This window comes from Aspergillus vadensis (genome assembly GCF_003184925.1).
Source record: "Aspergillus vadensis CBS 113365 unplaced genomic scaffold BO88scaffold_27, whole genome shotgun sequence".
Taxonomy (NCBI): domain Eukaryota; kingdom Fungi; phylum Ascomycota; class Eurotiomycetes; order Eurotiales; family Aspergillaceae; genus Aspergillus; species Aspergillus vadensis.
In genome coordinates this window covers 398,256-421,907 of record NW_020292065.1, presented here as the reverse complement: position 1 = coordinate 421,907, position 23,652 = coordinate 398,256, and the positions used below count along the sequence as shown (strand labels likewise).

The following is a 23,652-nucleotide window of genomic DNA, read 5'->3' as shown; positions in this document are numbered from 1 at the left end:
CCCTTCGAACACCCAAACGAACTCGTAGCTTAGTGGTCCAAACCCGTATGAACAAGCAAAGCTACTCGTTAATGAGTTGCCTCATTGTCAAGGATCAATGCTGCATCATGACGCCCGCCTAGTTTGGTTAAGGACATATCTCACTGCTTGTTTTTCTCAAATAGTAGACACCGTCCGTCCTATGGTGAACAAGTTCACCTCTATAGCGGTAAGTCTTGAAGTCTTCGCTAAAGCCTAGAGGACCGTCCAAAATGGCTCTCCAGACCTACCTCATTGCTATTATCACTTACTTCGGATTCTCATCCTTTCATGAACCTCAACAATCCTCGCTGCAATACCCACTGCAGATCGATGATGCAGGTCTTACGACGCCTGCTCCCAAAGACCTCTCTTTCATACCCCCTGGAGCCGCGGAAGAGACCCTTGGCGAGCCTTTTAGGTGTCAGTATCCTTCCATGGCAGCTGAGTATACCTACAATCCTACGCCGGAGAACCGAAGCGTCTGGCTTAAGCATCGGACCAATTCTTCGCTGGACTTTGACATCAACACGGATTATGAGACAAGATGGCCTGTTGGTATCGAGCGCAAGGTATCTTCGATTTAGACCTTGCTGCTCTGAAGTACATTACCAAGATTAACAAGGCCTAGTACATCCTCACAGTGGGCGAACGATCGTTGAACCTGGATGGAATTGAATTTCCCTATGCAAAGGTCTTCAATAATAGCTATCCTGGTCCTTGGATCCGTAAGTGCCGCCTTGTCCGTAAGTTGTTAAACTAATTCTCACGAGACTAGAGGCATGCTGGGGAGACTGGATAAGTAAGTTGTGTGCATACTTTGCCTTGGCCCACGCTTACAGCACTAGACATCACTGTCAAGAACGATCTTAGGAGAAACGGGACGGCAATCCATATGCATGGACTCCGGATGCTAAGTAATGGTCTCATGGATGGTGTGCCTGGGGTAACTCAGTGCCCCATTGCACCTGGAGACACCTTCAGCTATGTGTTCAATACAACCCAGTATGGCACAACATGGTACCATAGTCACTACAGTCTTCAGTACTCGGATGGTGTGTTGGGGCCATTGACCATCCATGGACCAACATCAGCAAACTTCGACAAAGCCATTGATCCCATCATCTTCACGGATCACAACCACCAAAGTGCCTTCCAGTTGTACTATCAAGAGCAGTCTGCTAATAATTTGACCCGAGTTCCACCGAAGCAGACGAGTATCCTGCTTAATGGACATGGTATGTCGGGAAAACCTTTTACCTGCTGTCACTTCATATTGTGTAGTAACATAGTATAGGGAGCTATGCTGGTTCTTTTCCGGAGAGAAGATACCACAAGAAGGTTCAACCTGTGTGCAACCACCTCTATCATTGGTCACATTTATTCAGGGCTAACTGATACTCAGGGCAAGAAATACATTCTCAGACTTATCAATGGGTCAACCGATACGACCTTCATCTTCAGCATTGATGGTCACAACCTCACAGTGGTCGGCATGGATCTAGTGCCGGTCCAACCCTACACGACAGACCATATATATGTTGGGATAGGTGTGTCTTCACCAAGTGTAGTTGAAGCCGTAGCATATTCTAACGGAGGCCAGGCCAGAGATACCATATCCTCCTTGAGACCAAAACCAACTTCAGTGACTCCATGAACATGGCCTACTGGATCCGAACCGATCCTGCCACAGGGTGCCACAACTTCGAAACCTTCCCAGATGCCAGACAGGGTATCCTCTGGTATGGAGGCGGCTCACATCCACCGATCCCGACAACGAACGCACACGCATACAACAACACCTGCAGTGACATGCTGGACTTGGTGCCGGTCGTCCCGTGGACAATAGAAGAGCCACCCCCCATCATTCCAATGGTTAAATATACCATGGCACAGTCGCCTATCGAGACATTGAGCGTTACTATAGGCCAATGGAACCTCTCAGCGGTGGGAGATGACCCCGAGGTGACTGTCAACTTCTGGCAGTTCCTGAACGATACTCTTTGGGTGAACTACGCGGAGCCAACAGTCAATCACCTCGATCCTCCATATAACAGCAGTGCTGTCATCTACTTAGCTGCTGAGGCTCAACCCGCGCAGACCACATGGAACTACATGCTGATAATCGGGGGCAACATCGTCGCTACGCCCCCAGTAACTGGAGGCAATTTGGCACCCAACGCACATCCAGTAAGCTTTTCTCCCCACCCCTCTTTTTATAATAACCAAGCCGCACAATACACTAACTGGTATACCTTCAGATCCACCTCCACGGCCACGACTTCGCCGTCCTACAATACTCCACCGACAAGTACAACAGCAGCGAAGACCTAGACTTGAATTTGGAAAACCCACGGCGTCGCGACGCCGTCCTTCTTCCACAGAATGGATTTATCGTGATTGCCTTCAAGACCGACAATCCAGGCTCCTGGACTCTACATTGCCATATTGCATGGCATGCTTCTGCGGGTTTGGCTTTTCAGGTCCTAGAAGAGCAGCCGGCTTTCAAGGCGGGTATTGAAGACTCTACTGTTGCGAGAATCCAATTGGATCGGACGTGTCAGAATTGGGATGCTTGGTTTGCAAATGCTTCGAATCATTGGAATCCAAATGGGAGGTTTCAGGATGATTCGGGGATTTGAGGTTAGTGTTTGGGGAGGATAATTGTTGGGAGTCAATAATCGTGACTCATACCAACAGCAGCGAAAGAAACGTGGCTTCCGAATTTCTCTTGTCATAGTTATGGATATAGTACTGGTGCTTGCAGTATTGATTTCTTGTTCTTTCAGTAATAGTATTTTGAAGTACTACGGTGGTAGGCGGCTCAAGATATATATTCAGTCATCCCAATCGAATAGCCAGATAGCTACTTAGTCTTCATCACTCGCACCGGCCATATCCTGGAGTGAGCATGTAAAGTAGAAGAATACAATGGAATTTAATGCTACCACACCTAGACCCAGGAATGTGCAAAGCAGCCCATGTGTCAAGAGTGGATCATGGAGAGACCCCAAAAGTTGGGGAAAGAAGGAAGATCTTGTGAACCTCGGCATCGGGAAGGGGCAGAAACGAGGGCGGGCGGTGCCGAGCAACAGTAGCTGCTGCGGCGGCCTCGTCGTTCTCCCCGGACTTGTGTCGCGACTCTCCGCTTCTCTCTTCCTCTGCACTAGTCCCATCGGTGACTTTCTCTTCCCTTTCCTTACATTATCCTGAGTCGCTACTGGGCGAGGAATGTGACCACTCCTTCCTTCTCTGTGTGGCAATTCCTCCTTCCCCTCATCTTATCTTGTGTCGCGGAAAGACACCACCCATCACTCCCCGCCCAGCACACGGCAATTGACTAGACCCGCGCCTCCGATCATGGACTTCGAACACCGTGACTTCAACAACTCAGATCAGCCCAGGCGGCGGAGACGGAATGCAGTGAGACGACGAATGCGCAACCGGGCACCCATCTCCGCCCGTCTCTCGCTCGATCCTCAGCTCCGCGGGAATGTCGGGGTTGTGTCCGAGGATCTGGCCGGTGACCTCTTCCACTCTACCGGTAAGGGAAACATAACCGCACGAGGGTTGTACTACTCCGCTGACTTGGAATTCACTGGCTATGTAGAAGGAACTGGAAAGGAAACAGACATTCACTACATCGCCATCTCGCCGTACCAACCGGGCTCGAACGCGGTTGAGGATCTAGCCTGGACCATCATTCCCGTTCGGCCGCAGTCCAAAGAACGCTCTTCTCAATCGCCGCTCCCTCATTCCACCGTCCTTTTCCCAAGCTCGGCGACTTCTCTGCAGCCATTTACCGATGCCCTGAGCAAGCTTGATCCCACTCGTCATACCCTCCAAGCACAACGTCCCATTGAGATCCAGCTGTTGGATGTTGCGCCTCTACCCTTGGACACCATCTACGTGACTGTGGAGCGGAATCTCCTCCGGAACCACGACGATGTTCAGAACAAGTTTGGCGGAGGTTTTACGCCCAGTCAGAATGGCCCCAATGGACATTGGGCGAAGGCAGGGAAGGGTGGTGTCGAGGCCAAGAAGCAGTCGAAAAAGGCGGCAGCGGAGACGGAAGATAGGCTGACGGCTGCTGTACGGCAGGCCTTGGGAGCCGAGAAGGTGGTGCATACTGGCGATGTACTGCCCCTCCCACTACCGCCCCATCCCATCACCTATGCCCCGTCCCCTCCTGCGCGCATCTCGTACTGCGAGCCGGTTTCTCAGGGCCTGCTGATGCCAACGACCAAAGTGGTTTTAATCCAGGCACGGCCACAGGGCCATCGGTCACAGCGAAGCTTACGGTCGAGCTCGGGTCTCCTGAAGCAAGTCGCGGAAGACGAAGCCGATGACACGTCCAACGAACAGTTCTACTCCGCCGCGGAGGATAAGCCGGTGGAGAGCAGCACAGAGGTCGAAGCTACATCGACGGCAGATGAGTCGGAGACGGAAGGGTCAGGAAATGCTAGCGACACATCGGACGACTCTCTTGATGACATGATTTCTCTTGCTGCTCCCGAACTACCTCAACCGCCGTCCGGCGTCATGTCCGCGATGACTGCTGCCACACCTCGGGCAGGTGGTCGCCGTGGGGATGGTACACATACCCCTGGGTCCGTGGCGTCTAACTTCACCTCTACGACCATGCGCCCTGGGCGAACAAACGGCGGGAAGGTATTCAAGGCGGAAGGCTTGCTTCGGAGGGTATCGAGCGACCTTCTCCACCCCAGGCCACGGGAAGATGATGATACCGAATCATTCATCTTTGTGGATATTAGCACACTTGCAAAGATTGGCTGTTTTTCAGGAGACTGGGTCAGGATTGAGGCCACCGAAGAACCGCAGCTGAACATTTTCGCCTCCATCAAGCTTGGAAGCTTCAACGAACAAGAGGAAGACTCTGGAAATTGGCGTGCCGCTAAGATATACGGACTCCCAGGCCTGCCATCGGCTAAACCTCGGTATTCGATCAACCAGTCTGGCGAGCGACGGTCGAGTATCTCTCAGCGTGCGCCAACGCGCTTGACTCCTTCCGTCTTCGTCCCGCCTCTGCTATTGAACAATCTTGAGAACCCGAAATATCTACGCATCTCCCCGATCGCTTTTGCTGCGGCCAATGGAGCTAAGCCTGGTCTTTTGCACCAGGTGAAGTCAAGTGTCGTGCGGAGCCCACCTCTGGCGAAGGAAGTAACTTTACTTAAAGTGTCTACTCCATTATCCATGGATCGTGTCCTTCAACCGGCCCTGTTTGCTGGTCTCAAGCAATATTTTGAATCGAAACGACGACTACTTAAAGGTGGTGATCTTGTGGGAATCAGCGTTGATGAAGGACTCGGTCGAGCCGTCTTTCCTGTAACAACCGGTGGTGACACTGGTGCCCAGGATGATGATCTGACTATTCGTTTGGGCCAGGTTACTGATGCTAACCAAACCGCATCCAAGAAAGTGGGCGTCGCCTGGTTCCGCGTTGGACAGGTTGTCCCTAGCACGTCCAACGAACAGGATGGGCCCGAGAATCAGTGGGGAGGTGTTGCTGTTATCGATTCAGCCACCACCCGGATGGTCCAGGCGGGTAGTGATGTCAGCAGGGTACCAGGCACTATCAACAATGGATGGGAATATTGGCTTGGAGTCAAGACAATTCCACGGGCCGCCAACGACGCTCCGACTCCGCATGGCCTTATCACGGAAACCCCACAGTCGTTTATTCCTCCGTTGCAGCAGCGCATTCGAGACCTGATGTCAGTGGCAACCAGCCCCCGTGCAATCCAACTGGGCATGAAACCGGTCGTTATCCTGATCAGGTCCCAACAGAGGCATATTGGCAAGGCGACCATCGCAAACCGCGCCTGTGCTGACATTGGTCTTCATACATTCCCCATCGATGCGTACGATATTTTGACCGAAGGTGGCGCCAATGGAGGTGACGTGAAGACCGAAGCATACTTGAAGGCCAGAGCAGAGCGCGCTTTCCACTGTGGGCCGGAGTGCACGGCTCTTTTGATCAAGCACATCGAAGTCTTGACTGCAGACCGTATCATCTCAGCGATGGCTGATATTGTGGCGGATGCGAGAGTCGTAATCGCGACCACCACGGATGTGGAGCAGATCCCTGAAGGCATTCGTAGCATGTTCACGCACGAGTTTGAGATGGGTGCCCCGGAGGAAAAAGAACGTGAGGGGATCTTGCGCAACGCTGTCACCGAACGCGGTATCAAAACATCACCTGATGTTGACTTGTCTACTGTGGCTCTGAAGACCGCCGCTCTCGTTGCGGGAGACTTGGTGGATGTTGTTGAGCGAGCCTCAGCCGCAAGAACGGCGCGTCTCGAGAAACTGGCAGAACTGGCGAGCAAGAACGCCGGCCAGGTCGTCAGCGTTAGAGATGTACTAGTCTCCGGCGGAGACGCAGCACGAGGAGTTACGAAGATTGATTTCGATGCGGCAGTTGATGCCGCCAGAAAGAACTTTGCTGATTCCATCGGCGCGCCGAAGATCCCCAACGTCAGCTGGGACGACGTGGGTGGTTTGACCAACGTCAAGGATGCTCTGATTGAAACCATTCAGCTACCGCTCGAGCGACCCGAGTTATTCGCTAAAGGCATGAAGAAGCGAAGTGGTATCCTATTCTACGGACCTCCAGGTACCGGCAAGACATTACTCGCGAAGGCTATTGCAACCGAGTTCTCTCTGAACTTTTTCTCCGTCAAGGGACCGGAGCTGCTCAACATGTACATTGGAGAGTCCGAAGCGAACGTGCGCCGAGTCTTCCAGCGGGCGCGGGATGCTCGGCCTTGTGTTGTCTTCTTTGATGAATTGGACTCCGTCGCACCTAAGCGAGGCAACCAAGGAGATAGCGGCGGTGTTATGGACCGCATTGTCAGTCAACTTCTCGCGGAGCTGGACGGTATGAATGGGGGTGAGGAAAATAGCGGTGGCGTCTTTGTCATTGGTGCCACCAACCGGCCCGACCTCCTCGACACGGCTCTTCTCCGTCCTGGTCGGTTCGATAAGATGCTTTATCTGGGTGTCTCCGATACCCATGAAAAGCAGTCTACTATTCTAGAGGCCCTAACGAGAAAGTTCACATTGTCGCCGGATCTATCGCTCCGCAGAGTCGCCGATCGGCTGCCTCTGACCTACACGGGTGCCGATTTGTACGCCTTGTGCTCGGATGCTATGCTCAAGGCTATTACGCGCAAGGCTACGGCTGTTGACGAGAAGATCAAGCAGCTCCCTGGAGAGCCGGTCAGCACGGCGTACTTCTTCGACCACTTGGCCACGCCCGAGGATGTGGCGGTGATGGTTACGGAGGAAGACTTCAAGGAAGCACAGGATGAGCTGGTTCCTAGTGTTAGGTAAGTCCCAGCAACTGATCCCTCTATTTTCAAGATTTCCCGCTCTAACAGCGTGCAGTGCCAAGGAATTGGAGCATTTCGAGCGGATCCGACAGACGTTCGAATCGGTTGATAAGCAGAAGCAGGAGTCGGGCAATGCCGCGCCCCAAACCATCGAGGAAGTGCTGGAGGCACTCAAATCGGGAGATCAACTGGAGTTCAGTATGGATGGACCCACCACCAACGGAGACTCGCATGTCAACGATTCCGGAAAGGGTAAAGGCAAGCAAGTACCGAGTGGCCAGTCGGCTAGTGGGAAGGGTAAGGGGAAGAGTCCTGCAGGAACAGGCGGCAAGTCGAAGAACAAGCTCGTGGCCATGCCGAACGGCGACTCGGATTCGTCTCTGGACGGACCGACGGCCGACCGGGGCACAGGACGAGGCTACGATGATGTTGGCGAGGACGATGAGGATGGGGTGACCAACGGGGGAGATGAGGACTATATCATCCGTACCGACCATTTAGCACAGGACGGTGGATCCAAGTGAGTAGGAAGAGGCAATGGACGATAGATTCCTGGCGCCACCGGATGACCTGTTGTATGATTCATCATGATATAAGGCCATCTGGAGGGCTGGTGTACATATTATACATATATTATAGCTGTTATGACTGCATACCATGTGAGAAGAGATTATGATGTTATTATACCATAGTACTATCCACACATTTGCTATTCCATAATGCAGGCAGAAATGGCATGCGGCTCGCGTGCTTCATAACGATCGGGTCCGAATGCGTTAACCCCACTCGGGTTAGGGGGACCTTAAATTCCAGTTAGCGATGGGTATTAGTTTTGCTGTCAAAAGGAAGATAATCAGCTCTATCTTTGGTATAAAAGAGAAAAATATGGGTATGGAACTTATCTTCTTATCGGTTCCTGATAACCGACAAAGACTGTTTGCCTTCTGTGAGTCAATTGGTGCCCTAATCATCAAGTGTTGCCACATTCTCATCACTGGGATAATAACTATGAGATATCTAAACCAGGAGCGGGAGCTTATCTCTGCTGGAATCGGAGCAGGTCCTTTGCCCAATCCATGTTTCACCGGCCAAATAAGCTTCGTCTCCGTCACCCAAACCTGGTTAGACTCCGGTCTTCTCCAGCAACCCATCCTCCACTATCTCGAATGTGACTGGTGGTCGGCGATTCGACTTCGGCGCTGTGCACGAATCAAGATGAGTCGCACCACGGGGGTTCTTATCATTCAGTCCCCTTCAGTGCCATGGTGGGTTGAGAAGCAAGTAAGGCTGGCACTGACTGGTAGTTCTCTGCAGTGGAAGTTGTACCTGTTTGATATTACCCCATATCCATTAGGTAACAGACGACGGAGCATCTCCGCCACTGCGATTCCCTCCCCGCAATTTCGCTGCTCCTCGACCAGCCAGAGCTGCTCTGGCTTCTCATACCTCGGGGAGATATTGTTGCTCCCTCCCAAATTGAGCTGCGATAATCCCGGTGGATAATGAATGGATGGCATCCGTTTGTCGTAATGACGGGCTTGGGCGTGGAAGCCTTGTTCCGTGACCACCCCTCCCTGTCCCTCCCCTTCCTTTCCTCCCATTTCCGCTGTCGCCTTCAACGGGTCTGACGTGCTTTGCTTTCTCTCTTATTTTCCCGCGGGATTCCCTACATTCTCTTTCTTGATTCATTATACCTTTCTCCTTCCTCCCTCTTCTTCTTCCCTCCTTCCTTTCCCTAATCCTCTCTGTTCGATTCTCCCTTGATCCCGTACAATTCCTTTGGTTACACATACTCGGGCAATTGATACACCTCGCCCACCATGAAAGACTTTCGGGGAGATGATGACGCCCAGTTGGCGGCCATGGGCCACAAGGCCGAACTGAACCGCAATTTTTCTATGCTGTATGTCACCCTCCCACCCATGCCCTGATGCTGCTGATCTACCTCTTCACGTGGACCAATACTGATGGATGGTCGTGGTTGATGCAGGTCAATGTTGGGTTTAGCGTTTGCCATTCTGAATGTACGTCGGCAAATCATCGCCTCCGCTCGACCTCGATAAGAGACCGTCTCTGGTACTAGACCACACCGGGAAGTTGATAGCTAATTAAGTCTGCGCGCAGTCATGGACCGCTTTATCGGCCAGTTTATCCCTCAGTCTGCCATCTGGTGGCTGCGTTAGTGTCATCTGGGGTAAGTCATTGGTGCTGAGGATTTATTCCTAGTTCTTGTTTGCATGCGGGGATGTTTTATGCTAGGATTGTGGTGGTGGTAGGTGAGGTTCCTCGGCTAATTTATGTATTTTCTAGGGTTGATCACGGCTGGTATCTGTAATCTTTGCATGTCGGCTTCGCTTGCCGAGTTCTTGTCTGCCTATCCTACGTAGGTGCTTCTGGCTGTGCTTTTTGATGTCTGAGACTAATCGTGGTTAAGTGCTGGTGGACAATATCATTGGGTTGCAGGTGAGTGATTCATGTTCCATACTTTATGATTATTACGGTGCTAACTATTCTTTCTCTACAGTTAGTATGTTTTACGATACCTGTTTGTTGCCGCTTCTTGCTGACAGTAGATGAAAGTTTCCTGGGAGAGATGGATGCCCCTTCTTTCGTGGATTACCGGTTGGGCAAACGTGACTGGCTGGGTATGTATACAAGACTTTTTTATGTGTATAGCTGCTGATTCCTAAAGGTTGCCCTGACTGCAACTGGAGGTCTTCTTGGAAGTGAACTGATCTTGGGTGTCATCTCGTTGATGCATCCTGTGAGTCCCTTTCTATCTTTTTGATCTCGACAGTTACTCACAACTCAATAGTCGTATGTTTCGCAGCGCTGGCATCAGTTCCTTATCTACATCGCCTATAACGTTATTGCATTTCTCATCAATGCCTTTATGGGCTCGCTTCTTCCCTTGGTAACTAAGGGTGCCTGTGAGTGGAATTGTCTGCCTAAATATGTGATCTTGAGCTGACATGTCCAGTTATCTGGTCCCTCACCGGCTTCACTATAATCTGCATCACTCTCTTAGCATGCGCATCCCCTAACTACAACTCCGGAGAGTAAGTAATACATCGGCTAATTGCTTCTGTACGTTATGCTGACCAAATAGGTTCGTCTTCGGAGAATTCATCAACGAAACAGGATGTATGGCAGACCACACCCCTTATTGATCGGTCAAGGCTAACATTTCTTAGGGCCCGATGGACTTGCTTGGCTGCTCGGAGTATGTTTGCTACCTTAATTCAGCGTGAAGTTTGTTACTCATACCATGTAGCTCCTTCAAGGTGGACTGGGTCTTACCGGCTTTGTAAGTCTTCTGCTTTCTGTTGTACAACACAGTACTAATTTCTATTTAGGATGGTGTCGCACACATGATCGAAGGTAAATTTGCCGATACTACTGGCGTCGTCACATACTGAACATTCATAGAAATTCCAAACCCCTCGGTGGTTGGGCCCAAGATCATGATCGGTTGCGTCGGTATTGGAACCTTTACTGGCACAATCTTCTTGATTGTTCTCCTCTTTGTGGCTGGGAACATCTACGAAGATATCAACTCCGCGGCCACGCCTTTGCTGCAGATTTTCGTCAATGCGACGAGCAACAACGCCGGTGCCATCTGCCTTCTCGTGTAAGTTGTTCCTAAGATGTCGACCCGCATTTACTGACATGTTCAAGCTTCCCTCTCGTGTGTGTTCTCTTTGCTGCTATTACAATCATGACGACCAGCAGTCGTATGATCTACGCCTTTGCAAGAGATGGCGGTCTCCCCGCTTCTCCTTTTTTCAGCAAGGTGCACACCAAGCTGGAGGTTCCTCTGAATGCATTGTACCTTACCAACATTCTGGTCATTATTTTTGGGTGCATTTTCCTCGGCTCGTCAAGGTATGTAAACTGTAAAAAGTAAAAATGCATATTGCGGTACGTTAACCTCTCAACAGTGCGTTCAACGCTATTGTGTCGGCTTCGGTTGTCATGCTTGATGTGGCGTACGGCATCCCTATTGCAGTGAACTGCATTCGCGGCCGGAAGATGCTACCGGAGAGGTCCTTTGTCTTGCCCAACGTTGTGGGCTGGATTGCAAACCTGGTACGTCTGACTAGGGACAAAATTGATCCATAAACCACTGACATGTTTCCTGGATAGATCTCGCTAGCCTACGTTTCTCTCACGACCGTGCTCTTCCTCTTCCCCCCTGACTACCCTGCAACTGGAAGCAACATGAGTAAGTTCGTCCCGGTATCCACTTTACCAAGTTTCTAATGTGTCCACTCCAGACTACTGCGTAGCCGTGTTTGGAATCGTTATGGTGGTGTCGATCTTCCAATGGTTTGTTGACGGACGTAAGAACTTCACCGGACCCCGGATGGATGTAGATATCATCAGTGGCCAGGTAGCCCCTGGTGAAGGCACCGATGAAGTCGTGGTGCCTACCAACTTTCATGAGAAATAAGCAGGTCGCAAATTGGCGAAACTTATGAACATGGGCCCGAGCACAGGTGCTCAGGCATTTTTGGAAACCTTTTTTGTATATAACACACGGCGTCTTGGAGCATAGAGTTTAGCCTGAATAGTCATTCACTCGAACCACTGGTGGCAGCCATCTCCGGTGAATGCAGCATGAATTGCGTCATATCCAGAGGCGGGAGATGGGCCGATCCCAACAACTCCAGATAACCGCTCCTCTTTTACCCCACAATTCGGCTCACTTGCTCTTTGTTGACCTCGTGCACACCTCGTGCTTCTCTACACGCGATTATCAGGGCAGATCTGAACTTGATAAGACCGATAAGGCTGCTACTCTGCCGATCTTCACGGTCTGAAGCGTGCATCTACCTGTCGAGTGAGTGATTCTTCGAGTGTCTCTCGGCGCCCTCGAAAACCGCCCGATCTCAACGCCAAGACCGGCCGCTCCAACGGCTCGTCAACAGATCGGGTTTCCCGTGCTAGATAGCGATTAAGCTGCCTTTAGTCTCTGTTTCCTTCTCAACTCGAGTAAATATGTTTTCCTTTCTACCTCAGATCAGCAGAATATTCGGGGATCGCGTATTATTCGCGCTGCCTTCTGTGAAGATTCAGGAAATTGATACAGCTCATGAGAAGCCCGCGCGCGCGCTGAAACATCTGCTGAAATTGAATCATGCCAACCATGCCATATTGTACAATGATCGAAAGTTTCATAATCATGCCCCGCACGTAAGTTGATCATCACTCATTCTTTTGAACACTGCTAACATACACAGATTCTGAGCTCATCGTTCATGCAAGGTGCTGATGCAGATGACTTGCACCGTGTATATGAGGCAGAGTCCAAGCACCTGGAACCATGGACTGATGCTCCTGGGGAAATCAGTGACTTTGACTGGAGAGATTTTCTGGGTTGCAGAGAGTAGGGCTCATTCTACAATCTGACGACCACTCGCTAATATGCGTTGAATAGGTACCAACGTGCCTTTGTGGACTTCTTTGAAGATGAGCTCGTCCGCCAGTCCTACGACTGGAAGCAAGTCGTCAACGAGTACCTTTTCTCCGGAAAAGAGCCCATCTTCAACTCCATCATCTCCGATCGTACGTTGTGCAAGAAAGGCACCTCACTAAAAACACCGCACTAACCATCCAACGCAGTCGGCCACCCCCTAATCCACCTGGCATACGCCTTCGAATTCGCCAGCCGTGAAGTAGCCATGGAAGCCCTAGCCCTGACCTCAACCTGCTACAGTGCGATTCACAAATACCTGGATGATCCATCCTACGCCCAGGCCGAATCATCCTACCAGTCAACCTCCCTCTTCGACATCCTCGACAAAGTCCGCCTCGACAAGCAATTCAACGGCCTCTTCGGCACCCCCGGCGGCAACAACATGGACATCGTCTTCCGCGACCGCGAAGCCGCCCTGCTCAACCACTGGAACGCGTGGAAAATCCAAGACCCTATCGCCCAGTTCCGCGAGAGCCAGGAAGTCGCTGTCGCTATCCTGACTGGCACGCACTCAGACCGCACCAGCGAACAATACGACTTCTTCTTCGTCCACATCCTCACTACCAGCCACGCTGTCCGCGTCTTACTCCCCCTCATCCCTCCCCAGTTCCAGCTCTCCCTGGTCAGACAGTGGTGGCTCATGACGCTGTGCGTTTACATTGCTCAGCTGCGTCCGAAGATCGACCTCGACCGGATTCGCAAGTATGACCTTGGTGGTCGTGATTGGAACTGGACTGCTAAGAGGGCTGTGAAGAGTGAGCATTCGACTGATGCGCATTATGTGAAGGCCCTGCGCGCTTATAAGGAGTGCGCGGCAACTTGGGGTGATGCGGATGAGTTCTATCTCAAGGCCGCGGTGAGGTTCGGTGAGGAGTTTAATGGTTGGGGTGGGTTTGTTTAGGATTGGTTTCGTGGATGTGGTTACAGAGAGTGGTTTGTTGGTGGTGTACTTGATATCTCTGCTCTTTCTATGTACGTGAAAAGTGATACTTGATAGGTTTGTGCAGAGTAATGAAATTCCTTTTCTCTCTTCCTGTACGACTCATTGGATTCGACTTTTTCACGAACTGACGCTTTAGGCCCATTGGGAGATAAAGCGGTAAAAAAAGGTACTAAGAATCAGTAGTATATGTTAGTCAATATGAAAAGTGGAAACTGTCATTTCAAGAAGGAGCACACGAGCATACAAACACAGTGGCCTCCCAAACCTACTAGTAAGCAGGTCTAGCTACCCAACTACCAATCGATTTGGAAAATTTGACATTTCACTTCATCTTCGCACCTTTGTGTTCTTCTCTAGTTTGCATTATATGAACACATAACAAACGTCCGACCGGATAGGCTACAACCACCCTCAGGATGTCCATACGGCCAACAGTACTCGCGGGGCGGTGGTCCCTCCTGCAAACAGTTATGGCCAGCAGGGTTGCCCAAGTGTATACTGGTCTTCATGATACCAGCAGATGTCTTTATGATGATCACATGTTGGCACAGATCTCTCTCCGTTGCCTGGCTAGATAGAGGCGTTAATTCGCCTTTGGTCTAGCGGTTAGTGTGCTAATATCAAATGGTAATTTACTTGGTTTCAACTACGGTAAGTCTCCTATCTTTGCTGTTCTACCTAAACCCGGATGGCTTTCTTTGCGGTTGATAATGTGTCCAGTGGGCACCAATGGGGACAGTGAGGTTTAAGAAAAAATTATCTGGTTGAACATCTATAGAAATACCTGTGTGCTTTGGTGCATTCTTTCTCCCAGATCTTTCTGCTCCCCGCGGAGCAAGCGCCAGGTGGCGCAAGTCGACGTCGATCGCGCTACGAGTTCAGCTCTCAGCCGTACTTCCGTCACTACTGCAATAACAGTGCAGTAGGCTGATCCACAGCCTTGACTCAAGCGCCAATAGAATAGCATCATCTGATGTATGGGTGCCCAATCGATGATTTGTTCACCAACAAGAAGCGGCTGGTGTAATAGAGCGTTGGGTGCAAACATGTCTGAAAGTGACAGGAGAGAAATATTATTATACCCGTCATGAATGGAGGGTATTGCAAATTGAACAATCATACCTTGCGGATATAGGTTCCCCTCCAAATATCGCCAATGCCGTTTTAAGTACGGACGATGGATCCGCTCACTGCAGCAGGCCTAGCAAGCAGTATCATCTCCTTCGTCGATTTCACAACCCAGGTGATTTCCCGATGCGAGAAACTCTATCGGTCCGCTTCAGGGGCTACGACCGAAAACTTAGAGCTAGAAGATCTGGCCACGAACATTCGTCGGTTGGCTGAGGAAACTCGATGCACGAAGGAAGATGAGATACTCGAGAGCCTCAGTTCACAGTGCATCAGTGTATCTGATGAGCTAATCGCGCTCCTCAACTCGGTGAAGGTCAAGAGCGACCGGCGTGGATGGGCTAGCATCCATCAAGCGCTCAAATCGGTATGGAAGCAGAGCGATATCGATGGTCTCCAGCAGAGATTGAATCGAATTCAAGCACAGCTTCACAATCGTTTGGTCACCCACCAACAGCGAGAGATCGACTATAAGCTAGAACGACTTATCGAGGAGAATGAGCGCCTGGATGTGAATAGGACACATGAGTTGAGATTGCTGAGAAATCAGATCACATCCGCCCTACACGAGATCGTCAGTGATGTCCGGCTGGAGGGTCAGAAGACGCGAGCCTGGTCGGCGTTGTACGCTGGCTCACAGAAAGGGAAAGTGTACTCAACTGAGCAGCTCCTGTTGAACAGCCTTGTCTTCCGCTTGATCGGCTATCGACACCATGCTATTTCGAAAGAACATGCAAAGACTTTCGCCTGGGTCTTCGAACAAGACACTGAGTTGGTTAAAGCACTCCCACCCGTGAACTTCGTGGATTGGCTTCGACATGATAACGGGCTATATTGGATCTCGGGGAAGCCAGGCTCTGGAAAATCAACCCTCATGAAATTCCTGGCAGGACATGAGCAAACTCAACAACACCTGAGGACGTGGTCTGGAGGCAACGAACTTCTTCTGGCAAGTTTCTACTTCTGGAGCGCTGCCAAAAACTCCCTGCAAAAGTCGCAGACTGGCCTACTCCGGTCCATTCTCTACCAGATCCTACGCCAATGTCCAGAACTTATCCGGGTCGCTTTTCCCGACCAATGGAGCCAGTCAATTTCCAGCCTTACGGGCTTAGCCGAGACACCCTTCAGCAATGCAGAGCTGCTCGAAGCATTTGACAAGGTCACTACAGCACTGGCAACTTACAAAATCCGTTTCTGCTTCTTCATAGACGGACTAGACGAGTATGAGGGCCGACCGGCGGATATCATTCAACTGGTCGAATATCTTCAGTCATCACCCAATATCAAAGCCTGTGTTTCCAGTCGTTCGTGGAACGAATTCGAATACAGTTTTGGTAAAGACAACCCGTGGAAATTGTATATTCATCACCTCACCCAGGAGGATATCCGAATCTACGTTGAAGATAGACTTGGAAAACATGAACGCTTCCGAGAGCTTCAAGTATTTGACGATAACTGTCCCAATTTTGTGAAATCAATTGTCGACGCAGCACAGGGTGTCTTCCTCTGGGTAATTCTGGTGGTGAACTCGCTTCTAGATGGTCTCACCAACGCTGACACAATCTCCCATCTACAAGAACGACTACTCGAATTTCCCCAGAGTCTGGATGAGTACTTCCATAAAGCCCTTATGACCGTCGAGGAACGGTACCGCCCGCAAATGGCTCGAGCCCTTATTGTTACCCTGGAAGCCTACGAGACTCTTCCTCTGATCTGCTACTGGTTTCTAGACCACGAAACGCCTGACTATACACTCAATCTAGAAGTTAAACCGCTGGATATGGAGATGATAAGCACACAGATGGATGTCACGCGGACTCGACTGAACGCGTACTGCAAAGGGCTCCTCGAGGTACATTATCCGACAGACAACAAGACAATCGAATTAGAGTCGCCTGCGTCATTCTCCGGCTTTCAAGTAGATTTCCTTCACAGGACCGTGCGAGACTTCCTATGGATGCCAGGAATGCAAGCTTTGCTCCGTACATGGTTGCCACGGGATTTTAACCTCGACCTCGACATCTGCAAAGCCATTTTAGGCTCGATCAAGGTCTCGGTGCCAATACCAGCACAGAAGGCTCGCTCACGCCTTCTCGTGAGGCTCATCAAAATCTTCTTCCATCACATAGTGGGATTAGACGGCGATACAGCCTACGAATGCTCCCATTTCGCTCTCCTGGACAAGTTGGCAACGATTATCCAACTCTATATTGAGATTCGAGCGCGTCATTACAAAGCCATCGGCAAAGACGTGGATGAGGGTGTGGACCGTGACGTTGTTCTTGATCTAGGTTTAAGGCATTCTGTACTTCATCAATTGTGGAACGGGGAGGTAGCAATACTCAGCCGATCGATCCATGCAGGCCTTGCTCGCTATACTGAGCATACACTAAAGAAGCACCCAAGTATACTCCTGAATAATTTTGAGTTATTTCTAGGTAAAGCACTGTTTTCCGCAGAGGATCATGAGTCTAATAACCTTGGTGTCCCGGATACCGCGATGCTCCAGCTACTTCTACGAATTGGCGCTGACACTAATACCCCAGCAGCCAGGCCCCCCTGGGCAAGTTATTTATGGCATTTGAAGATGTTGAAAGAGAAGAATAAAGTTTTTAAGAAGGATGTCAACAATCACTACCCAGCTGTCCTGATGCTTTTAGAATATGGGGCGGATCCAGATGCACAGTGTGGGTTTGGGATGACGGCGGTCATGGTGCTGCAGGAACTATTCTCTCCGGCTCAATACTCCTGTCTGCAAAGAGTGATCGAGGATAGACAGCTGAAGAATGGTAATAGAAAATCTCCTAAGGGTGGCGCTACCAGCACACAAGCTTGGCTGCATTCACAACAGCCTTTGCTTATGTTAGCGCCTCCCTTTCTTAACGAGTGTGTGATATCTCACACCGCAAGTGAAAAAGGTGTTGGGGAGGAGCAAGCGAAACCTAAGAAGACGGGGAAACTGCAATTGATTCGATCCTTTTTTCGACGAGTGAGCCCTTTCCATTCCCGACGGAAGTAATTAGTTAACGGATGACCTACTTGTGTGAGATATACAGAAATTTGTTGAGAGCATGGAGAGGAAGAGGGAGAGTAGATTGTTAACATTGGGTCAACTTTCGCTAGTCATGCAGGAATGTACATCATAGATATAAGCATCTCTCTATGCCGCACGGTCTTGCCTCGTAGAGGAACACAACTTTACCAAGTCTTGTCAATTGGAACATTCTACTCGTATAGTGTAATTAGAGTGGTAGGCTGTCAACCTACTATGTGAAGATTTGTGAGGATAGGAAAGAGGTGGATGGCCTTCGAGCCGCGATTGTCGTACCCTCGTGAACCAACATCATGTATCCAGATCATTTCCCTCATTCGTCTCTCATCTGTGTGGTAGACGCAGGCAATGCAGACATTCACTCCTATTGACATCCTTCGGGTTCAATCCACCTGTGAAAACTGCTATTAGGCTTGGCGCGAAAAAGAAATTACTGGCTATTTAGAAGTGACATCCAACCATGCGATATGACTCTCCACCTTGGTTCCGGGAGGCATTTCAAGAAAGGTCCTTCTATAACTGATTCACTGTACTTAGATGGAGCAATATTGTTCTCTGAAACATGTCGAGAATAGCCATCCATAACACCATCCTCTGTTACTACGGAGCATGTGTATTTTGGAGTGTTACACATATAGTTTTGTTTCTGCCTAAGGCATGGATAATAGACAAGCACTCACGTGAGCGCGCGTTCAGTTTGTCTTCTTTGCATCTCCACCTCCGCGGTCCTCTCTCTTCCATCCAATCGTTCTCAACCAGACAACACAATATCCAACACAGAGAAAAATAGTGCTCGCCAGACTAATGTACTACTAAATACAGTAGCAGGGACTCAAACTACAATGTCACAATCACCACAAGATGAACCACAACCTAACCCAACTACACCTCTCCACCTCCACGCCGAACTCCTCCCCAACATCCGCCAACTAACCCTCTACATCTCCGTCCCCCCAAACACTCCCCGCTCTGACCTGCAAATCGCCCTCTCAGACTCACGACGCGCAGTCACCGTAACATCCCCCTCCACCACCAACCAAGATGATACCTCAATCTCAGAAACAATCAAACTCCCTGCGCGCGTCAGCGAATCCTCCCGACGCATCCTCCAACAACAGCCACCCTCCACACAAAGCGAAAGTGAATACTCCTTCCGCATGCAAGTAGACGATAATGACACGTCCCTGCACAAGGATGAAACAACCCTAAATGACGGGTTCATTCCCTGGACAGCGACGGACATGTCCGCGCATACACGCCTGCGGTGCGTCAAGTGCCATAACCCTATCCTCAATGAGGGGAAAGTGTGGAAAGACCTTCCAAGCGGGAATTGGGCTGAGATGATGGATTTCTGGCATTGTCATAAACCGGATCCGCCGGAGGAGGAGCGGAATAAAGATGGAGAAGATCCTAATGCGGTGGTGAAGGGGTATGGGGCTGGTAATCAGCTTGTTGCGGTCGAGGGGACGGTGTTGGTGGATGTGACGAGCTTTTTGGTGAAGGGGGTGGATTGTCTCGGTGTTGAGGAATCAAAGGTAAGGAATTTTGTGTTTATACTTTTCTGGGTTACGTTGTTTGGGGTATGTTTTGTAATAGAGAGGGATATGGGCAACAAGAAGGAGACCTTTTCAGTCAATGATGAGGCCTTCGATACAATTGCCCTATAACTACAGAGTCTTGGTCGATCTGTATGGCCCGGCATGAACGAGTGCAGTGGCTGGTGCTGGGGTGCTGTGGAATAGATATCCTCTCTCGCAGATGGATTTCATCCCGTGGTCGTCTCAGCATGGGTCAGTGTAGCTTGGGTGCTCTGGTGCTGTGATCAGGACTGCGCCTCGCTGTTTCTCCGTTGTCTTGGTCCAGAGTGATGGAGTCGACGCGATTATGCAGAGGTACATCTATCGTCTATACCAGTTAGCGTAGGCTCAAGATAATGCATGTAGATAATCAAGCGTGTTATACCTCATACCACATACCTACATCTTCCACAGGCTAATGCCCTCCTCATAGGTCCCTCCCAGAGACTCAAAACCAACACAATCAGACACAGAACCGGAACCAACAATCCTAACCTGCACAACCTGCACCACCCAACTCGGCCTCCCCGACCCCATCGCCAACGGCTACCGACTCTTCAAAACCAGCCTATCGGCCAACCACTCCCCGAACCCTCCATCTTCATCCTCATCCCCATCCCCCGAAGAGACATCTACATGGGAATCCCACCCCCCAGAAACCATCCTCACCGCACAACTCCTCGAACTCATCGAACGCGAAAGCTACCGCCGATTCGTCATCCACTGCGGAGCTAAAGAAGGACTTCTCGTAAGCCCCGACCCCATACCTCATACCCCATCTTCCTTCAGATTCACAAATGCTAATATAAGAGGTATAGATATGGCCCTTCAACCCCTCCCTCCGATACTCCACGACCAGCGCATCGCACAGCACAGCGGCACAACTCGCCATGAAGGTATTCTACCAACACATTGATAATGTTGAGGAGGTGTTGCATCCCGAGGCGGGCAAGGGAAGTCAGTCGCTGGCTATTGAGGAGGTGAGACTTCCCGGCGAGGATGCGTATAGGGAGTTGGTGGAAGTGTTGGAGGAGAGAAATGGCATGTTGCCCGCTTCGGCGAGGGTGTTTCGGGATTGGAGGGTGGGGTTGTTGTGGAGGTTTGAGAGGAAGTAGTACTAGTAGTAGTTCTTTCGATGGAGGGGGGTGTTTGTTCCTTCCTGTTTGGGTTGGTGGTAGTGAATGAAGGGACCACTTAGCAGATTCTACGGGAGTAATAAGAGTTGAGAGAAATACTGAACTCACTTCAGAGTGGTGATAGTGTATTAAGATCTCTACGTTCAGGTAAGATACGCTACTCTACTCTGTTCTATCTAGGTCGTCTGGGTCGTACGTTATACTGACCGAATACTGCGTTCATAGACACACACTCAACTTAACCCCATTCAAATCTACCACTATTAATCCACACTCTCACACTTCTACAACCTCACTGTCTACACAGAGACACAATACCCAATCACAAACAATGCCTACAATAACACCCCAACCTCATATTCAATCTCAATCTCAATCACAATCACAATCACATCCTCGTTCCCCCTTCACCACCTCCGACGAAAACAACTCCGTCACGTGGGAACATCTCGAACATGCGCCTCCGTCCCTTTCATCTCTGTCAGCGGATACTACTGCTCGCAATAATGATGGCCGGTCTACTGCGGAGAATTATTCTGGAAGGGTTCCTGGGCTTGAAATGCGTGCACGGTCTGAGGCGGTGCATGTTGAGGATGTGATGGGTATGGGTGATGGGACTGGGGCTACGACGGGGATGGGGATGGGGCCTGGGCCTGGTAGGGCGCCGGCTATTAGGATTTATCCGCCTGGGGATACGGTATCTACGTCTGCGTCTGTATCTATGGTGGGTGGTGATGGGGGCGAGCAAAGAGGAGGAGGGTCTACAAAGTCTGCTTCTTTCTTTGGGAGATATGAGGGGTTGGGGAGGTGAATTGGGTGATGGTCCGTGATGAGATTCGTCCTTCTGGGTGGTGAGAGCAGTGAAAGGGGGTTCAAGCGCCTTGTGCTTGTGGTGTTGCCTAGCGCTGCTATCAATATTACTAGTGGAGATGTCCTGACGGCTGCACACCGCTTGATAATCTGCTTAATTCATGCTCTGTACTGTAATTCATATCTAGGCCAGTCCCGCTGCCATCGTGCACTTCATTAGTAGACAACGTGGAGACAGTGCGGCTAACCCTCAAACGGCGTCTCATATGGCGCTTCCGCCTGCGGAGTGATTCTCGCATGGTGTCGTCTCTGGCCGTCTTCCCAGTCAAAGAGGGCAGAGTGGGTAACAACGCGGTTCTACACTCGTTAGACTTTATTTGACGAGTGGGTGGGGAGGGTAAACTTACGTCCCAAACGACCACAGTTCCAGGACGCCATCTCACCCGAGTTTGGAGATCCTGGGAGAAGGCAATGTGGTCGTAGAGGAACTTGAGGAGGTAGTCGGACTCTTCCTTCTTGTAGCCGACGATGTAGCGGGTGACTGTTCTTGTTAGTATCTATCCTAGGGTAAAATGATGGCATGACAGTGACACTTACATTGAGGGTTCACGAAGAGAGCTTTTTCTCCGGTTACCTGAATGATACTATTAGAATAAATATTTGGAATAGTTCCGGGGTTATGCATACCGGGTGAGTCCTGACAATCGGGTGCTCAGAAGTAATCGGATCCCGTCGAGCAATGCCCCCCTTGTTCAGACTGTTGTTGACCTGCTCAATGCCGGAGTGAACTGCCTTCAGCCCGTGAAGTCTCTTACGGAACTCAGGCGAGAGACGTCTGTATGCCTGTGCCATGTCGGCGAAGAGGGTGTCTCCACCGCTTGATGGTCCGTCCAGGATGTACAGGAAGGTCGTGCCAGGGGGCTGCTTCTCGAAGGTCACGTCCGAGTGCCAGGTGATGGTGTTGGTGCGTTGGGACAGGAATTCAGCGCCGCTTCTGTCGTCGGCACCTCTGTGCACGAGGTGGATCTCCGGGAAGCCCTTCGGTGCTCCAGAGGTCTGGTGGATGTGGTGTCTGCCAAAGTAGCCGCCGAATTCTAGGGCTTTCTCGATGGGCAGGTGTGCGAAGTCTTGGTCGCGGAATGCTGTATGGTTTGTTAATGGGAAGTCATCTCGTCTTGGAGAAGGGGATCATACCAACAACCTTCCGCTGAGCTACGTACAAAGCCAGCTGGTCTTTTCCTTCCTTGGTCAGTTGGCTCAGCTGGACACCGCGAACCTCAGTGCCAATGGTCGGTGTAATATCGTCGATTTCAGCTTTGTCCTTGGGGAGGAGGTCGGGGAAGGTCGGGTCAGCATCCTTTCCGTGGTCGTAGTGCTCGAAGGGCTGGAGGGGAGGGTATCTATAGTTGTCAGTGTGGTGTGAGTAGAATTATGGATGGTGTAGGCTACCTTTCTGTTTCGTTGTCCCAGACAGGAAGATAATTGGGGAAAGAAGCAGGTGGTTGCTTCTCAGTTCCCTTCAGCTCGTTCTCGTGCTTGTAGGCCTCTCCATAGCCAATCACATTCTCCTTATTGAAACCAGCATCGGTCTTAAGCGTAGTCTTAGGTGCCGCCCGAAGCGACAGAGGAGTTTCTTCAACCAGAGATGGGGCCATGTTGGATGTCTGCAGGTGCAACTATGACAGCTGTGCTGTTCTTGTGGTGATATCCAGAACGCATCCTGCACAGAGAACATCATCCATATATATTCTGCTTCCCATTCCGAATATCCGTCTTTTGTCACGCAATCCCTGCGGGGTATGGATTGACGCCATTTTCCGGCTGTCAGGTATCACGGAGATACTACAATCGGATATGCTGGGAACTCAGACAAGGAGTTACGCGAGCCACGGGAAGGTCGTGTAAGCCAGCATGACTCGCCGATCCGATATGTCAATGGTGCAATGATAATGCAAGAAAGTTAATACGTCAGTGCTGTGGTTATCAATCATCGATTCACTCGAACCGAGCCAAGCTGCAGCCAACTAGATTTATGAATGGCTGGAAAGATGCCCTTGACTATTTTTGGATATTCCTAGGATATAATCATTAAGTCCATTCAAGTCCAGCATGAATTTTGGTATACTTCGCGTCAGGGCGTGCTGCATTTAA

At 50.5% G+C, this 23,652-nt stretch overlaps 7 protein-coding genes across 7 annotated transcripts; 6 read left to right on the top strand and 1 right to left on the bottom strand.

Annotated features, from left to right (window-relative positions):
• Positions 1 to 251: 251 nt before the first annotated feature.
• BO88DRAFT_373389 (multicopper oxidase) lies at positions 252 to 2,862 on the top strand (the record flags this gene model as incomplete). Its single annotated transcript, XM_025704270.1, has 9 exons — positions 252 to 590; positions 650 to 746; positions 797 to 820; positions 867 to 1,260; positions 1,320 to 1,368; positions 1,424 to 1,568; positions 1,622 to 1,842; positions 1,915 to 2,208; positions 2,280 to 2,862. 9 exons carry the CDS (start codon positions 252 to 254, stop codon positions 2,658 to 2,660), a joined length of 1,944 nt encoding a protein of 647 aa, XP_025558876.1. The 3' UTR covers positions 2,661 to 2,862.
• A 320-nt stretch (positions 2,863 to 3,182) lies between these two features.
• pex6 (AAA family ATPase peroxin 6) lies at positions 3,183 to 8,032 on the top strand. The gene is made up of 3 exons (XM_025707600.1): positions 3,183 to 3,562; positions 3,629 to 7,373; positions 7,432 to 8,032. Exons 1-3 carry the CDS (start codon positions 3,379 to 3,381, stop codon positions 7,898 to 7,900), a joined length of 4,398 nt encoding a protein of 1,465 aa, XP_025558875.1. The 5' UTR covers positions 3,183 to 3,378; the 3' UTR covers positions 7,901 to 8,032.
• Positions 8,033 to 9,196: 1,164 nt separating this feature from the next.
• BO88DRAFT_472097 (GABA permease GabA) lies at positions 9,197 to 12,288 on the top strand (the record flags this gene model as incomplete). The annotated part of the gene is made up of 18 exons (XM_025711734.1): positions 9,197 to 9,279; positions 9,367 to 9,400; positions 9,501 to 9,570; positions 9,687 to 9,759; positions 9,811 to 9,839; positions 9,957 to 10,021; positions 10,069 to 10,140; positions 10,192 to 10,306; positions 10,357 to 10,435; positions 10,486 to 10,520; positions 10,571 to 10,599; positions 10,651 to 10,683; positions 10,733 to 10,757; positions 10,806 to 11,007; positions 11,055 to 11,261; positions 11,318 to 11,465; positions 11,523 to 11,601; positions 11,654 to 12,288. 18 exons carry the CDS (start codon positions 9,197 to 9,199, stop codon positions 11,827 to 11,829), a joined length of 1,554 nt encoding a protein of 517 aa, XP_025558874.1. The 3' UTR covers positions 11,830 to 12,288.
• BO88DRAFT_373380 (questin oxidase family protein) lies at positions 12,057 to 13,927 on the top strand. The gene is made up of 4 exons (XM_025704269.1): positions 12,057 to 12,572; positions 12,620 to 12,765; positions 12,817 to 12,944; positions 13,002 to 13,927. The coding sequence occupies exons 1-4, from the start codon at positions 12,378 to 12,380 to the stop codon at positions 13,754 to 13,756; spliced, it is 1,224 nt and encodes a 407-aa protein (XP_025558873.1). The 5' UTR covers positions 12,057 to 12,377; the 3' UTR covers positions 13,757 to 13,927.
• Positions 13,928 to 14,975: 1,048 nt separating this feature from the next.
• On the top strand, positions 14,976 to 20,670 carry BO88DRAFT_457584 (uncharacterized protein; the record flags this gene model as incomplete). The annotated part of the gene is made up of 4 exons (XM_025710999.1): positions 14,976 to 17,715; positions 18,807 to 19,513; positions 19,989 to 20,303; positions 20,374 to 20,670. The coding sequence occupies 4 exons, from the start codon at positions 14,976 to 14,978 to the stop codon at positions 20,668 to 20,670; spliced, it is 4,059 nt and encodes a 1,352-aa protein (XP_025558872.1).
• Positions 20,671 to 20,719: 49 nt separating this feature from the next.
• Positions 20,720 to 21,664, top strand: BO88DRAFT_150923 (uncharacterized protein). Its single transcript, XM_025701516.1, has 2 exons — positions 20,720 to 20,838; positions 20,917 to 21,664. Exon 2 carries the CDS (start codon positions 21,023 to 21,025, stop codon positions 21,500 to 21,502), a length of 480 nt encoding a protein of 159 aa, XP_025558871.1. The 5' UTR covers positions 20,720 to 20,838; positions 20,917 to 21,022; the 3' UTR covers positions 21,503 to 21,664.
• Positions 21,665 to 21,744: 80 nt separating this feature from the next.
• On the bottom strand, positions 21,745 to 23,156 carry BO88DRAFT_472094 (TauD/TfdA dioxygenase family protein; the record flags this gene model as incomplete). Its single annotated transcript, XM_025711733.1, has 6 exons — positions 21,745 to 21,858; positions 21,909 to 22,042; positions 22,099 to 22,135; positions 22,189 to 22,643; positions 22,696 to 22,901; positions 22,951 to 23,156. The coding sequence occupies 6 exons, from the start codon at positions 23,154 to 23,156 to the stop codon at positions 21,745 to 21,747; spliced, it is 1,152 nt and encodes a 383-aa protein (XP_025558870.1).
• Positions 23,157 to 23,652: the final 496 nt, after the last annotated feature.